The following is a 17,124-nucleotide window of genomic DNA, read 5'->3' on the forward strand; positions in this document are numbered from 1 at the left end:
ATTCTTCGTGAAAATGACGACTCTGCCATTGTTGACAATGAAGTGTTCCCCAAAATGACGTCCACACTCCCATTGTATTGCAAATGGCCCAAATTTGAAATTGTGTAAGGTAAAATTACATCCCGACCCCCACTATTTTAGTAAACTGAATCTATGTTTGATTGATGAATGTGTGATATTCCAAATCCTCGTTACTAACGGAATTTGAAATGATCTCTGGGTTGATTAGAGGATCATTTCAACTGGCTAGAATATGTAAATTGAAAGAAAATAGATCTTGTGGAATATTGAATATTTGACGATACATTATGCACCCGGGAATGAAATTTGAATTGGGCACCCTTGACGATATGAATCACTTGAAGTATACACGTGTTCGTTCTGTAATAGATATGTTATAGTATCAATTCGTATTGGCTCTGGCTATGTGAAGCAATCGGGTAGTCTTTATTTTATGATTTTATAACTTAAAACTGCTACACAGACAGCCTTTTGGATCCATTAATCTGATCGGAGACCACAAGTCCGAACAAATGTGGTCGAGAATGCGTCCTACACTTTGGATCCGTCAAACCTCATTCATCAAGAAAAATCTATCCATTGATTTTGTATCACTTTTATCGTGCACCCGAGTTGTTTCAAAATCTTAGGGCTATTGTTTTCAGCTCTGTTATTGCCCCAGGCTATTGTTAACGAAGAGGGTGGGGACACCCTTCGTTACCAAAAAAAATATAAATAAATACACTAGAGGGGGCTGGCCCTTTGAAGAAAAGGTGGCGATTATATAATTTATATTACTTCCCATTTTCACGTGTGGAGTTCTGGGACCCACTTGTTAAATGATGGCCATGGATGCATCGTAATGGTACGAAAAGAAAATACAGTTGTGCAGTGGGTCCCATTAATACATAAACGGCCACGATAATTTGGGAGTTGATAAATTCTCACCCTCTGTTGGATGATTCGCGCCACTTGTAACGTGAATGGTGGCAGACTTTTACTCTTTTTTACGTGTAACAGACTAAAAGGGGTACGAATTATCCTAGGGGGTGCGAATTTATCATCCACCTCAATTGAATGCCGATAATTGATAATTCTGCGGGAAATGGTGCTTCAGTAAATTTTCAGGTTCCAGAGGGTTAATTTAATAAGAAGCGAACCTTCCGAATGCGACATGTCCAAATAATTTCAGGAAGTTGGAAACCACAAGAAACGAACCCCAACGGTCATTTGCACGGACGAATGGCATTCTCGTAATATCTCAAAAGAATCGTGTTAAATCCCAAAAAACAAACCGTCTTATAACCGCCTCTGTTTTCTTTTCCCAAAACACAGAGATGGAGCAGAAGAAGATCCAAGAAAGGAGAGGACTAAGCAGCAAGAAACCCTAAAATAGTCCTAAAATTGCCATGTATTTTCACCATACTACCCCTCACGTTTCCTCCTATTTTCATACTCTCACCTCCTCTCATCCGCAATCTTCTCTCATCGGCGCAAACCACACCTCCGCCCGTTTCTGCTCCCGCTAATAATTTCTTTTCTAGTTTTTTCTTACCCCATCTCAAAAAAAATCCCAACCGTCCGATTTAGGGTTTCATTCTCTCTCTTCCGATGGATCCACAAACAAAACCAAGCTCTTTAAGAAATCTTCTCATCCGAACTCTTCTCTTTGGGGTTTTGATTCTCCTCCTTAGATTCATATACATCGCCGGAGATTTCTGTTTCTTTTCCGGCCCGGAAAAGTTCAATCTAGGCGGTGGTGGTGCCGTTATCGATTCGAATGCCGCCTTTGTTAGGTTAGATGGATCAACCTCATCATCACCGTCCGATTCTGCGATTCGAGATCTCTGGACTAGTCGGGAGTGGAGGAGGACCGTTGATTTCTACTCTTCGGTTTTCCAGGATCTAATTCTTGAAGGGTTTTTACCACCATCTTCAAAAGCCCTATGCGTTGGAACCCTAATTGGGCAAGAAGTATTTGCCCTAAAAGAGATAGGAATTGTTGATGCTATTGGAATTTCTAAGAAACCCTATCCGCCTCTGGTTATCTCCGATGGGCCCCGCCGCCTGAAATTCAATGATGATACCTTTGATTTCGTGTTTGCCAGCAGCGGCATTGACAGAATCGTGGCTCGTTTGGAAGAATTTGCTTCGGAAATTACGCGAACCCTAAAACCCAAAGGGTTTTTGGTTGTTCATACTACATTTGCTAATGATGTGTATAGTATGAATTCTTTACTTGATTTGTTCAATTGTTGTAGATTGGTTCGATCTCGCGAGATCAATGGCGGGCCTGATTCGTTGATGATTCGCGAGATTGTGCTTAAGAAAGAGATTCAGATTCTTGGTCATGGGGAAGAAAACCCTAATGGTAGTTTTGTAAATAAGTGCTCTGTGCCGGAGTATAAGAGGGAATTGGTTCAGAAGGCGGAACCTTTTATTACAGAGGAGCCTTTGAAGCCATGGATCACATTGAAGAGGAATATTAAGAATATCAAATATCTACCGTCAATGGTGAATATAAGTTTCAAGCCTAGATATGTATATGTGGATGTTGGAGCTAGGAGCTATGGATCAAGCATTGGTAGCTGGTTCAAGAAGCAATATCCGAAACAGAACCGCACATTTGAAGTGTATGCCATTGAAGCGGATAGAGTATTCCACGATGAGTATCGAAAGAAGAAAGGCGTTAATCTCTTGCCTTATGCAGCTTGGGTGAGGAATGAGACGCTTTTCTTTGAAATTAATCGCGACCCGGGTAAGCGGATGGGAGACAAAGGCAGGGGAATGGGTAGGATTCGACCGTTTGAATCATCAATTTTGACGGGTAATGTGGATAGGATACGGGGTTTTGATTTTGCGAATTGGTTGAAGAGTGCAGTTTCTAAGAGGGATTTTGTGGTTATGAAGATGGACATTGAAGGGACGGAGTTCGATTTGATTCCGAGGTTATTTGAGACGGGTGCCATTTGTTTGATAGATGAGCTTTTCCTTGAATGCCATTACAATAGATGGCAGAAATGCTGTCCTGGTGAGAGGAGTTCGAAGTATCAGAAGACTTATGATCAGTGCTTGGAGCTCTTTTCTTCTCTAAGAGAGAGTGGTATTCTTGTTCATCAATGGTGGTGACTGATAGCAACAAAACACTTCTTTTGTAAGATTTTTTTTTTCCTGTTTCCTTATAGGTTTTCCTTTCTACAATTGCAAATTTGTAGCTCTTTTTACTCACTTGCTTTTTTACTGTTCAATCCATGAATGCAAAAAGTCATGAATTTTTTTTTCTCTTGTAATGGGTCTTTGAGATTTAGTTTATTTATTTATCCTCTTTTTTTCTTTTTTTTGGCAAATTCATTTATCCTCTTCATCCAATCTAATGTTTTCTGCCACTATCCTACTTACTTTTTCACTGAACAATAAATAAAAAATGAAGAAAAGAGATTCATGGTGTCTTCCTTGAGCTGAAAACTTTTTTTTTCTTCTTGGTTATGAATGATGACAAATTTTATTAGGAGGAACAACAGCAGAAACAAAATTCATAGAGATCGGAGCCCCACCAGTACTTACAGTAGGGCCCGCAACATACAAGAATCCCACAACAAACAATCCACCCTCCTAGCCCTTGATCCACCTACCTCATATACACTCTAGGATTAACAATCTCCACTCTCTCCTTTTCCGCTCCTTCTGCCAACTGATCAACCTTTTCATTTGTTCATCTCTCATATGATGGAAGTCTGGTCCAATTTTCCGAAAAGATCCCTAGTTTTGGAGATGATGTCTGCTAACTTCCAGGGTCTGCTTGCTTTGTTGTTGGACCGACCATGTTATAATATTTGTTGAGTCGCCTTACATTATTAATGGGCCAGTCATAAACTTTGCATACCATCTCAAACACCATAAAAGCGCTCTTGCTTCCGCCTCGTTAGCATCGTACACTCGGACTGGGACTGAAAAGGAAAGAAACACCTGTCCACTAGAATTGATAAAGATACCGCCAATGCCTTCACATCCCAGGTTGCCTTTTGAACTTCCATCAAAATTATGTTCCACCTATCCGGTTGGGGGAGGACACCACTTTGGCATACCTTAATCTTCATAACTTTTTCAACCATTATTGTTCACCAATTTCTAAGGATTTCCCATACTGTAAACCACTTTGGCATACCTTAATCTTCATAACTTTTTCAACCATTATTGTTCACCAATTTCTAAGGATTTCCCATACTGTAATTAGCGCTAAAGTTGCCTCTTCTTCCCCAAGAAATGATATCGATTTTGACACCTAGCAATACTATTTCCTGTTACCTCTTGTTCTTTTTAAAACATATATAACAACCATTTTATTGATGATATGCTAATATACATTATTAACACCGATTCGACCTGCCCCTTACCAATAGAAGGATACAGATAAGACCATGTGATAACCCTGCAAAAAGAACACCAATACACCACTCTTGACGAAATAGAAATCAACCCTGCGGATCGCAACGAAGCATACAACTGCTTAAAGGGACACGCAGGCTTTGATGCAACTTGATGAATTGAGCCAAGAAGAAGGCTTCTCATCCTCAAACAGGAATCCTGCTGCAGAAGAAGGCAAATAAGAAAAAGGAAAACGTAAGCCTGGTACGCGAAGTAGCTTTCCAATCAATAAAGCCGGGGCAGGAAGAAGTAGGACTGGACTTTTTGGAGTTGGGGAGAAGAAAAAGTAGGGCCAAGCTGAGCTAAACATCTGCATGGTCAAAGAAGTGTACCCACCGCTTCATTTGAATCACAGACACCAGCCGGACCTGAAAAGGATAAGAGAATGTGGCCATTGGAGTCTTTGAAAATACCTCCAATATCCGTTGGGCCCGTGTTTCATTTTGAACTTCCGTCGAAATAGAATTTGATCCAACCACTAGATGGCGGACTCCACCTTGACTCCACCTTGGATTCTCCTTTTGTTTTCTTTCGCTCAAAGATTATTGACTTCCAATTCCTTAGTATCTCCCCCACACTGTAGATAGGTGTCCCCTTGCTAATTTTCATCCACTCAATAAGATCCGCCACTAATTTCCCCAAGCTGGCCGATTTTCTTTAAAGATTCAGTTGTTTCTTTCTTTCCCGTCGCCTCTTTTGATCTTAAAATGTGGTTGTTCATCTCTTTCCATATGTACTAATCTCCAAAGAGTCTGACCAGCTTTACCAAACGGCCCACCACTCCAGTGTAGCAAGATATTCCTGATCGATCATTGGAGTACCCATGAAAGGCTGTAGCATTTGAAATGGCCCTCCATAGACAATGAGAGAAGGGGCAGTGCTAATAAATGATCCAAAGATTTTCCTTCTTCTTGGATAGGGCACATCAACTAGCAAGATGAAACGTCCTTTTGAGTCGTTCGCACGTGTTGATCTTTTTCTTTGCCTTTGTTCATGCAAAGGACACAACCCTAGGAGGGACTGCAAATTTTCACATCCTTGCACTTCAAGATTCATCTTTATTCATCGAAGCCCATATGTGGAAGAAAGATTGAATTGAGAAGTAGCCCAACTGCCCAAGTGTCCGGAATCCATACCCTACGATCAGACAAGTTAAGTGAACAATAACATGAATTATGAAGACCATGTAAAGAGGATAGAGTGGCAATTTCACTGTCCTTAAGATTACGCCTATGCACGAGGACCCAAAACTACACCCCCACCCTGAAATTAGTCATAAACTGTATCCTCTCTATCGGGCGCTAACATGTATAGTATTGGGAATGCATGGCATAACAAAGACTCACCAAACCAAAGATCTACCCAAAAGCTTGTTTCTTCTCCCTTCCCAACTATAAAACTAACTAAGGACTTGTACTGGGGTCGAGAAATACAAATAGACTTCCTTGCACCCCAAACCTTTACCTAACGAGGGGTTCCTACTCTCCCAATCCTCCTATCTCCGCCCCTACTTTTCCCCAATTATTTTGTCCCATAAAGCATTTTTCTCTTCACAATATCTCTTTTTTTTAATGGTATAATTGATATTAAAGGAAAGGGGCGAGCCCCAAGACAGAGAAGGTCCGGAATACAAGCAAAGAAAAAGGAAAGGAGCAAAGAAAAAAGCCTATCACAAAGGGAGAAAAATCAAAGATCTCCAATGATGACCAATTGACCCCATCCCTAGCTAAACAGCGCCTCACTATTTGCCAAACGACGACATGTTGAAATCGAGCTAGGCGGCGGCGACCTTCCACGCGACCACAAATCTCATTGATCGAATCTGCAAAACGGCATGGATACGACTTGCTACCATCCATCCATGCATCTAATGGCATTAAGGGAATCACCCTCAACAATTAATTTGTCAAGTGTTCTATCATTGGTAATCCTGATATCGTGAAGAGCCGTTCTTATCTCTGCCTCATTGGCATCCTTGACTCCAATGGGATTCGAGAATGCCCATCTAGTCTCTCCATCCTCATCTCTAAGCAAGCCGGCCACCCCAGCTAGCCCTGGATTTCCAAAACTAAAAGACCCGTCAAGATTTAGCTTATGCCACCCGGGGTCGGGCAACGCCCAATTAAGAGTTAAACCGACCTCTCCCTCTCCGGTGCATAACAAATCTCCCTCCAGCATTTGTTGAGATTCGAGCAGAGTAGAATTTGAATGAAGATAGAGCTTTCCCTGAAGTGCCTTGTTTCTCAAACATATTTTTCCGATTCCAATTCCACCTTATTTCTTCAAGCTACAAGTTTTTCTAGCTCATAAGATGTTTAATGTTTTTTTTATCGGGTGTTTTAAGCTGAATCCCATTGGAGTGTTTTTCTAGCTCAAACACCCCGCACCACCAGCGGGGTGTTTTAAGCTGAACTTTGATGGGAGTGTCGTAGACAATCCGGGGCTAACTGGCATTGGTGGGATCGTTCGGGATTCTAATGGAAAACCTATCATGTCATTTTCGGGGCCTGCAGGGAGTTGTGACGCCAACGAAGCCGAGGTTGGAGCTCTATTATATGGTTTGAGATGGTTCTATCAAAACCAGACGAGGGAGGGCTGCTGATGGTGGAGGGTGACTCGGTGAATGCTATTTCCTAGGCAAAAGAGCGGAGTGGTGGGCCGTGGAAACTTCATCATCTAATCTCTGAGATCAGAGACTTAGTGCGAGTCATCCAGCCACTGATCACCCATAGGAGAAAATCCGCGAATGAAATGGCAGATGGGCTCGCAAAAGCAGGGGTATGGTCGGAATCTATGTCTGGTTCTTGAGCCAGACATAACGACGCTTTAACACTGTAGTTTATGTGTAATCTTTTCTGTCCTTAATAGTGGGGATGTAATAGTTGTATGTAGGGGACATCTTGTCCCCACTTTTGCTTTTGGAGTAATAAAAGTCAATTTTCAAAAATATATAAATAATAATAATAAATTTATTGTTTTTTTTAGTGGCAAACAATTTTTTTTATTTGTCTCTCCTCCTTTTCGTAAGGGAAATGATATATCCGCCCCTTTTGATTATTTGGGACACCCAGCAACAGTGTATGTGGCAATCAGCCCCATTGAATCCTTCTGACGTGAAGTACATCAGCCCCTCTGTGGTAATTAATAATTTGATACACTGCTTCTGGGAGTCCCAAGTAATCAAAAGGGGCGGCGGATTTATCACTTCCCTTCCGTAAAAAAAAAATCCCTTTGTAACTTGTCTATTCTCTTTTCCACATTCGCTGGGATTTTATGTGACATGAAGCATACTGGTAGATCTGATAGCGCCACCTTTATGGTGGTGATCCTGCCACTGAAGGATAGATACTTATTTTTTTCCCAGTAGGCTAGCTTCCTTAAATCTTCTCCACTACTAGGGTCCCAAAGAGTTGCCTGGGTGATTATGGGTTTGTAATTACATCACTGGTGCACACTATACCCCAACAGAAGCCCGAGATATGTCATCGGTAGCTCTTTTCTACATGCACCCTCATCTCTTCCGATTGCATTTCGATGCCAGTTATCAAGCTCTTAGAAGAATTTGTCTTCAGCCTAGACACATCTCAAACTATCTAAATATTCTTCTTAGATACAGTGTGGACCACATCGAATTACAGTGCGTGCGTGGTGTGTCAACTGCTGTATGAGCCCATCTTGATTGGACAGTTTATGTGTTGCCCACTGCTGTATGAGCCCATCTTGATTGGACAGTTTCTGTGTTTTTATGAGCCCATCTTGATTGGACAGTTTCTATGTTTGGGGGAACAGCCTACTGATCAAAGAATGTGGGCTTCCGTGAAGGATTTTTATTGAGTAAAAATTGCCAATGGGGGACATCAAAAGAATTGCAAAAGGGGGGACACACATTTGAAAAATTGTTAGAGAGGGACGAAATGGGGGTTATCAAGTCTCTAAAAGGGGGTTAATAACCCTCTAAATGGGATTATCAGACTCTCAAAAGGGGGTTATCAACCCTCTTTTTACATTTTTCAAAAGTGTGTCCCCTGCTGGCAATTCTCATGTTTTGATGTCACCCATTGGCAATTTTCCTTCAATTTTTCCTTTTATTTATGGCATTGGATATTATTCTATGCCAATTGCACTTGTGTTCAGAAAAAAAAATCCATTAGTGTTAACAAATTGGAATTTGAGTCTCTTCTCTGGTTCCCGATCCAAATAAAGACCTTTCTGAAGCTGTCAAATAGCTAAGCATGTTGAGCTCTTGTACAAAAGACATAACTGAACTGCTCCTTTGGTTCTGGTACATTTGGACGGTCTTGCTCTTATCAGGACATGCTTCTGATTTGATATTTGTGGATAACTTGTGTAGGCTTTCATGTGTTGGTTCATCAGAAACCAGAGATGTTTGATTCTTTGTTTCTACAAAACTGAAGCATTGTTTAATGCATTGTCCACCATTCCTCCGATCCAATAATATTGCCTATAAATGGGAGACTTTGCTTCCTATTACTTTGTTTTCTCTCTTTGGATTAGAGCTTTGTTTTCTCTCTTTGGATTACAGCCCTTCAATTGTTGCATTGATACCTTTCAGGGGAAAAAAAAAAAAATTTGTTGCATTGACGATACAACATATTGATACAAATACCATTATGAAATCAAGCGCTGAAGTTGAGATCTCGGATTTTGTTAAAGGACGAATCTCAGTGAATTGCACATAATGTATTGAACTGGAGATGGGTTTTGTTCTAGTATTAATGTAAGTGAATTGCACAGAATGTATTGAACTGGGAATGGATTCTAATGGATTCTCTGATAATACTTTCTTGGAATCACTTACATTCTGATAATTTCAAATTGGGTTTGTAAAGATCGGACATGTACAAATTTTTTTTATAACATTCCAAAGAGCTTGTAGGTGTCCTGACTATATATAGTCGGATACTGTAGTTGGGGGTCTTGCCAACTAAAGCTCATTTAATTTCTATCCTTAAACCGAAGAGCTTGTACAATTAAATGTGTTTTAATGGTTTCACCCGAACCTCCAGCGGGTAAAACGGGTGGAACCAAATAGTTTAACCCAGCTATGCTTTGCTTCAAGAAATTACCAAATGATTTTGGTTTGGATGAAAGCCCAGATGCAAAACAACCTAATCAAAACTTTCTAGAACTGAAGAACTACGCCCAAGACATGAGGAAAAAAATAAAAAAAGACAATGAAAACAGCAAAAGATCTTGGTATGGATGAAACCCCATATGTGAAACCACACCTATTGAAATCTTTTCTAGAATTTAAAGACTATACCCAGGATTGAACAGAGAGGGAGGGAGCATCCCTAATAGCTCTGAAATAACTATTAGGGATATTAATCCCTAATAGAGGGTTAATAGAGGTTGGGATAGATATTAATCCCCATATAAAATAGAGGGTTGGATTAGAAAATCTCAACTTCTTTTATTGTATGCTACCCTTCTCCACATGACTTCATTCGGTTTTACTAGCGATCCCCTCCACAAAGAGAGAAAAAAAACAAAAAGAAGTTGAAGAGTTGCCTGGTCAACGGTCAACAAGAATAATGCATGGATGAGGCGTACCATTTATCTACCTGAGTTCTCGTCCCTCCATCCAACTCTCATGCATGATGCCGTCTGAGGGCTTTTCCCTTAGGTTCCCTTTCATGTTTAGGCTCTTGAAGGCTCCTCCTGCTTGTGATGCAGGCTAAGGCAGCAATGCCCGGCGGCGGGTTGTCGATTCATAAGCTTAATGCTTCAGTCATCTGTTATGTACCCTCAAAGATCACTTCAAATGGCATCTGGGTCAATGAGAATCCCCTCCATTATTCATTTCCTCTCTTAGCTTTGCAGGTAACTCTCGCCGTCATGTCTACTAGGATCACACACTTCCTTCTCAAGCATCTCAACCAACCAAAGATCGTTTCATATATAATAGTAAGCCAAAGTTTTCATGATACTTTCTCTCGATCTATTTTAGACTTGTAATACCTTTTATTAGATTGTCAATAGAATGCTCTTATTGAAACTTGTGGTGATCAGATATAATCATGCATTCTTCTTAAGATTCAGCCAGTAAACCTTAAAAAATGGAGCACTTATTGCTGTTTATGTGTTGATTCATATCTGAACAGGGTGGTGTAATACTTGGCCCCTCAGTTTTAGGGCGAAGTGAGGCCTTTGCATCGGCGGTTTTCCCCGAAAGAAGCAGAATTATACTTGATCCACTATCATGGTTCTCCCTTATGCTCTACCTCTTTCTTATAGGAGTAAAGATGGATCCAAGCATGATAACAAGTTCGGGAAAAAGAGCGGTGATCATAGGTTTCTCAGGAATGCTCTTCCCTGCCGTGATAATAGCAATTGCCGTGATACTCCTATACGAATATATTCCAACGCGCCTCATGAAAGAATCCTTGATTCCCTCAGCAGCAACCTTGTCATTAACCTCTTTTCCCGTAGTCATTTGCCTCCTTGAAGACCTCAAGATCCTCAATTCGGAGGTCGGACGCCTCGCTGTTTCAGCAGCCATGATTACCGACCTATGCAGTATTATCGCAATGGGAATTGGCTTAGCGTTGGTCGTAGGCAAAACTTGGCTAATATCATTGGAGGGCATTTTTTGGACTGTTTTCATGGCTGCATTTATGTTGTTTGTTGCTCACCCAAGTGCTCTGTGGGTTAATAGGCAGATTCAAAATGGACAAAAGGTGAAGCAGAGCTACATCTTTATCATCTTCGTTGTGATTCTAGTGTCGGCCTATGTTAGCGAAGTCATAGGCCAACATGCCATTTTTGGGCCATTCATTCTTGGTTTAGCTATACCAGACGGGCCGCCCCTTGGAGCAATCATTGTAGAACGACTTGATCCGATTGTCACACAAGTGTTTTTTCCACTCTACTTTGCAGTCACTGGCATGAACTTGAATTTGCAAGCCATAAAAGACTGGTCGATCTTGGGCATAATGGTGATGATGGTCTTGTTGGGTTTCATGGGAAAGATTATAGGGACCATGGTGCCTTGCATCTATTACAGAACACCTCTTCGAGATGCTATCTCGCTTGGTCTAGTCATGAATGCCAAAGGCATAATGGAACTCATCGCGTATAACATGTTTAAGGGCCGGAAGGTATGAATGATCATCTTCTTTCCCCTCTTCTTCTGCTGCTTCTAATTCCAGTTAAAGAAAACTTGAAACTAAAAATGGAATGATTCAGTGCCAACAAATCATTCACAGAACAGTCATCACACAAATGATCCACGCTAGACATGCAGATGGTTCCAACTTGAATCTGGATTATCCATCACATGTGGTTTGTGTCGTTTGCCCCAAAATACAGCATATGAGAAGGTCGGCCAATGAAATGGCTGACCGACTTGCATAGGATGGGGTCGATCTGCCTTCCACGGCAGTGGTGCTTAGTACCCATCTTGATGGTGTCGGATAGCCTCTTGATTTTGTATGTTTACACCTTGGGATTTTAGGCTCTATGTATCCTAGGCTTTTGGTTTTACTTAATTGTACTGCGATCATGTTCTATTCTCTTTTGGGGGCTGCTTGTCCCCTACGAGTTGTAACTCCATTTTTCTGGTGAATGGAATGTTTACTGTTGCCTTTCAAAAAAAAATATTGCGGATTATTATTTGAAGTTTGTGGAGTGTCCCGCTCCGGGATTTGGGTTAACATCCGGGTCTATGACAACTTAGACCTTTTTATGGAACCAAAATTTGTTTTAACATGACAATCCTCCCTATCCGTTTATGGGCACCAATGCTAGGGTTAGGATCATTTAATCTATTGTCAACACGATGAACACTTGTACAGAATCCAAATTTGGGTTTGCACCATATAATGTGTACACTACAAGTCATTTCTTTTCGTGAAAATATCTATAATATCTATCTTGGGGTCGATAGAAATGCAAGTAAACAGAGAAATTAGACATGAGATACAAATCAATATGAGATTTATATGATTCATCATGTTCTGTGACTATGTTCATCAACTAAGATGGGTTTTTCCTGGGGTGATGTGCAGATCGTGGACAACGAAACCTATGCCGTCCTGGTAGCCGCCATTGTGGTTGTGGCCGGCGCCACCATGCCCCTCCTCCAAGTCATCTACAAGCCTTCTGTGCGATATGTTACCCACAAGAAACGAACGATCCAACATGCCAAGAGCGATGCTGAACTCCGAATACTATCGTGCATCTACAAGGATGAGGACGTCCCTGCCATCCTTAGCCTTCTCGACACATCTAACCCAACCATGCAATGCCCCATCATTGTGTTCCTCGTCCACCTCGTCCAGCTTGTCGGCCGTGCTGCCCCGTTGCTCATTGCCAATACAGCGGACACTACTAATAATCCTACACACTCAGACCGCATTGCCAATGCCTTCAGACACTACGAACAACAACACCAAGGCCACATCTCGGTATTGTGAAACAACCAATTGCTCTAAATACTTAAGCTGTTAAGAGTGGGTGCTAGTTAATCATTTATACTCCAACACTCCCCTTCAGTGTGGCCCCTCTTTTGGGATGTCCCTACATGTGGATTTATAATATGAAGGAGTTGCTGGGTTTTGAATAACTCTAATACAATAGCTCTCATACCATGTGAAACAACCAATTATTCTAAAGCTTAAGCTGTTAAAAGTTGGTGTTATTGGATCATTTATACTTCAACAGGTATACCCCTTTACGGCAGTTGCACCATACGCCACAATGCACGACGATATCTGCTCGTTAGCACTCAGCAAGAATGCATCTCTCATCATTGTCCCCTTCCACAAGAAACAAATGATCGACGGAACAATGGATGCATCAAGTCGAAATATACGAAGTGTTAATCGTAATGTCCTCAACGCAGCCCCTTGCTCTGTTGGGATCCTCATAGACCGTGGGCTTTCGAGGGGACACATAAATGGGTCGACAAACCAGATGTTGCATCGTGTGGCCATGATCTTCTTGGGTGGGCGTGATGATAGGGAGGCACTAGCTTATGCCGTTCGTATGGCCGGGAGTCCAAGAGTAAGCCTTACCTTGGTGCGGATTCTCTCGTCATCATCGGTAATTGGGGTGCATAATAGAAGGGAGAGGATGTTGGATGACGAGATGGTGAACATTCTAAGAGTGAAGAGCATAGGCAACGATCGGGTTGATTTTCGAGTGGAGGTGGTTAGTGATGGGGAGGAGACTATTAGCTTAATTCAGGCCATGGGTGATCATGACCATGATCTTTTTATTGTGGGAAGGGGGAAGGGAAGGGCATCGGCGGTCACAGTTGGGTTGACGGAATGGAGTGAGTGCCCTGAGCTTGGTCTCATCGGTGACTTTCTTGCGTCGTCTGATTTTGCCAACACAGTCTCAGTGTTGGTAGTGCAACAACAACTCAATGTGGATAGATCTCTAGAATCAATTCAGCAGTCTACATAACTTGGGAAGTTATATATGAAAATTTCCCACAAAGTCCACCATGGGCGAAATTGATCTTAACTCTACAAGAAGGACTACCTGTTTTATCACCTTCGTTTTTGTAACCTTTACACTTCTGGGAGAAGATTGTTGATTCACTTATTCTTCAGTGAAATCCTATTAGGATTGATGGAATGGAGCAAGTGCCTTACAACCCTTGGGATGGCCAGGCCCTTTCTCGTTATAGTTGGATTTCAGGGTGAGGTCTCAATGTATGGGGTTGAAAGAAGCTGCCACAAGCACTACAGAGAGCATGTAAACTTCTGGCCAAATTTAAAGGGTATCTCGTACATATAGAAGGCAATTAGAGCAAGATATCCTTGTGCCTGTGGGTTCCTGGCCTTTTCCTCCTCCTTTATAACCCTAACATTTGTGAAGGATCTTTTTCTTCTCTTCTTCAATGTAAAGCTTCTTTAGATGAAATATACGTCACAATGTTTTCTTTTTCAATATTTTATTGTATTTCTTCTTCTTGTTTTTCTTGATTGTTGTTATAATAGTATGGAAATCATGTCACCATATGAAAGGGCGGATGTGTTGGCAAAACAGGGCGTGTTTCACGGATCTATGCAAATTTGCTTACCGGGTAATGTAGGGGGAATCGGTGATGGGCAGTCTTAAGTCGATACTAATACTCATTTACAGTAAGTGTATTGGGCTGGAGTGATCCGAGCTTGATGGCTTAACATCTTTAACTTTGGGGTTAATTCATCTAACTCCTAAAGCACTCCATAATTACACGCGAACCTTCAGGTTTGCATTATCCAAGCTAAGCTCTTGCTCCCTGTGTTAGCTTTACCTCTATATCTTTAACTGAAAAGAAACCTGGTGCAATGCATGTGTTTTTTAATTTGCCGTGAAAAAGATCGATCTAGGGTTCGATGGAAACACAATTAAACAAAGAAACTAGATAGAAAATGATGAATAAAGAATATATTGTTACAGCAATTTCACCCAAATACAAAGACTATGTGATTTTCACATGATGGAAATACCCCTAGGAGTCCCAACCCTTGGCAGAGTTTTGGGTAATGTTGTAAGAATAGGGGATGGTCATTGAAATATACATGGTATAGAATTCGAGACAAAAACATAACAAATCTTCATCTTGGCTTCAATTTTATCAAAGGATTTGCTAGGGACCATCGCGGAAGGCATTTCGTGGTCTGGCTGTTGCATGAGAGAGCAGCCACCTCAAGTTAATCAAATGAATAAGACTAACAAATCCCTTCTGTCAAAGTTACAAAAGAAATGCTCCTTGTTTGTCTTAATGTCGTCACTGTTTTAATAGTAGGGCTTCCAAATCAACTACTCATACCAGATTCTCAACACTACTTATCTTCTCCAAAGAAATGACACCAGTCGCCGCTGAAATCTGAACTAGGCTCTCGGTCCACGAACGGTGCTACCAGGCTTCCAGAAGTGGTGACATGTGACCTGCAATCGTAGATAAGCATCAGAAAACTGCCGGAGTTTAGACTCTGGGGGACACTCTGGCCAATGCCTAAGTCAGAATGGGCAACAATACAAGTTGAGCTCGTACGGGCTCGGTGAATTGAAAATGAATGGATGAGAATGCGTGCCTTAAGTACAAATATCAGTATAGGTTATTTGTACGGGCAAGCGCAACCATCACTAAACTATATTTTAAATTTCATTTTTAAATAAAATTTTAATGTAAACTTTTACTTGCAGTGTGTCTTAAAATTTTAAAACAAGTTATTTAAAAAAAAAAAAATTTAGTCGCAATTTCAACCACCGGTAAATATTTTTTTTAAAAATAGTGTTTTAAATCAGAAAACCCAAAAAATGGGAATGGTAATCCTATAAACTTGTATTAATTAACAATTGCATTCATATGTGCACTAGATAATACTCGCACTTGTGTGTGTGCATGCATTTTAAGTTTTTAACAAAGATCAATAGTCAAACTAGGGTTGTGACATGGTAAATGCCAAACAGAGTTGACAAATTTGGATGAATAAACCAAAGTTAAATGACAGAAAAACAATATTACAAAAAGGAAACCATCATATTTTAAAAACATATGGGTTCATGGAAGTCAATCACAATGTACATCATCAATGATCAATCCAAGTTGCCATAATCAACATGGTTCCCTTTAATCTAGGGAACTTTTCACCTGAATCAAAGCATTATAATTGTGAATTGATGATGTGCATTATAATACTGAATTAAAATTAAGCTTAAAATTTGAGTCCAATAATTAGGTTTAACCTTTGTGGTTTAACATAATGGGCTTTGTTAGGCCTAAAATTGGTAACAGATACGGCAGTGACGAAAGAGCTGATCTGGCGGGCCAAAGGGGCTGAGCTGAAGGAACTAGACCCTACACAAGAGCGCACGAGGTCAGAAGACCAACCCGGAGTCGTTGCTCCGGACGGGCCCTTCGACACTCAAGTCAGTATGAGCAGAAGTGCAGAGCCTAAACTTTAAGAGTGGTGGTTCAGAAGTTATTACCCTCTTCTTTGAGCCTAAGGAGGCTTTTTATAGAGAGAGCCTTGGGGTGGTTGAATTACCTACCCCAGGACAGGTGTCGGCCCATTTGTGCGTTTAGGTTTACCTGCTCTTAGCAGATTACCAGACTACCCCTGGGCAAGTGCCGAATTCGTGGTGGGCCCTTTAAGGGCCACGTGTCGGCAGCTAATTAGTCGTTGCTTTTCATACCCTATCAGTTGCCCCCCCAGTTCTCCAAGTCATTGTGGTGATTTGGGGAAGTATGAGGCTGTGCTTCGGAGCGGCTGGAAAAATGAAGTGAAATGATCTGTCCGGCCAAGCCATCTGGGCGGCCTGGGACGGCCAGAGGTTGAAGCGTAAAATATGTCCGGCCAAGCCGTCTATCCGGCCTAGGACGGCCAGAAGTTGAAGCGTAAAATCTGTCCGGCCAAGCAGTCTATCCGGCCTGAGACGGCCAGAAGTTGAAGTGTAAAATCTGTCCGGCCTGGGACGACCAGAAGTTGAAGTGTAAAATCTGTCCGGCCAAGCCATCTATCCTGCTTTTGCCGGTCAGGTTTTTGTCTTTTAGCGGACGCATCATATTCTGTCCGGCTTGGTTTTGTCGTTGGACGCGTCATATTCTGTCCGGCTTTGGCTGGGCATATTCTTGTCTTTTAGCGGACGCGTCATATTCTGTCCGGCTTGGGCCAGGCAGATTTTTGTCGTTTTGCGGATGCGTCATATTCTATCCGGCTTGGGCGAGGCAGATTC

At 41.5% G+C, this 17,124-nt stretch overlaps 2 protein-coding genes across 3 annotated transcripts; both read left to right on the forward strand.

Annotated features, from left to right (window-relative positions):
* The first annotated feature begins 1,307 nt into the window (after nt 1-1,307).
* On the forward strand, nt 1,308-7,345 carry LOC143848409 (uncharacterized). Its single transcript, XM_077357353.1, has 2 exons — nt 1,308-3,154; nt 6,939-7,345. Exon 1 carries the CDS (start codon nt 1,612-1,614, stop codon nt 3,127-3,129), a length of 1,518 nt encoding a protein of 505 aa, XP_077213468.1. The 5' UTR covers nt 1,308-1,611; the 3' UTR covers nt 3,130-3,154; nt 6,939-7,345.
* Nucleotides 7,346-10,046: 2,701 nt separating this feature from the next.
* On the forward strand, nt 10,047-14,348 carry LOC143848408 (cation/H(+) antiporter 15-like). Of its 2 annotated transcripts, none has more exons than XM_077357351.1 (4): nt 10,047-10,353; nt 10,551-11,546; nt 12,456-12,854; nt 13,111-14,348. In XM_077357351.1, exons 1-4 carry the CDS (start codon nt 10,117-10,119, stop codon nt 13,855-13,857), a joined length of 2,379 nt encoding a protein of 792 aa, XP_077213466.1. In that variant the 5' UTR covers nt 10,047-10,116; the 3' UTR covers nt 13,858-14,348. The 2 variants fall into 2 exon arrangements, with proteins under 2 accessions (XP_077213466.1, XP_077213467.1); XM_077357352.1 differs by having other exon boundaries at nt 10,047-10,269.
* Nucleotides 14,349-17,124: the final 2,776 nt, after the last annotated feature.

The sequence above is a fragment of the Tasmannia lanceolata genome, unplaced genomic scaffold, assembly GCF_043159265.1.
Source record: "Tasmannia lanceolata isolate RefF3 unplaced genomic scaffold, GAP_Taslan_0.1 ptg000016l, whole genome shotgun sequence".
Lineage (NCBI taxonomy): Eukaryota > Viridiplantae > Streptophyta > Magnoliopsida > Canellales > Winteraceae > Tasmannia > Tasmannia lanceolata.

Bases quoted from the DNA above. Each gene is read 5' to 3' on its own strand.
- LOC143848409 (XM_077357353.1), top strand. From the start codon at position 1,612: ATGGATCCACAAACAAAACCAAGCTCTTTAAGAAATCTTCTCATCCGA.
- LOC143848408 (XM_077357351.1), top strand. From the start codon at position 10,117: ATGCAGGCTAAGGCAGCAATGCCCGGCGGCGGGTTGTCGATTCATAAG. The intron at 10,354-10,550 runs GTAAGCCAAAGT...ATATCTGAACAG, and splicing joins AGATCGTTTCATATATAATA to GGTGGTGTAATACTTGGCCC. The intron at 11,547-12,455 runs GTATGAATGATC...GGTGATGTGCAG, and splicing joins ACATGTTTAAGGGCCGGAAG to ATCGTGGACAACGAAACCTA.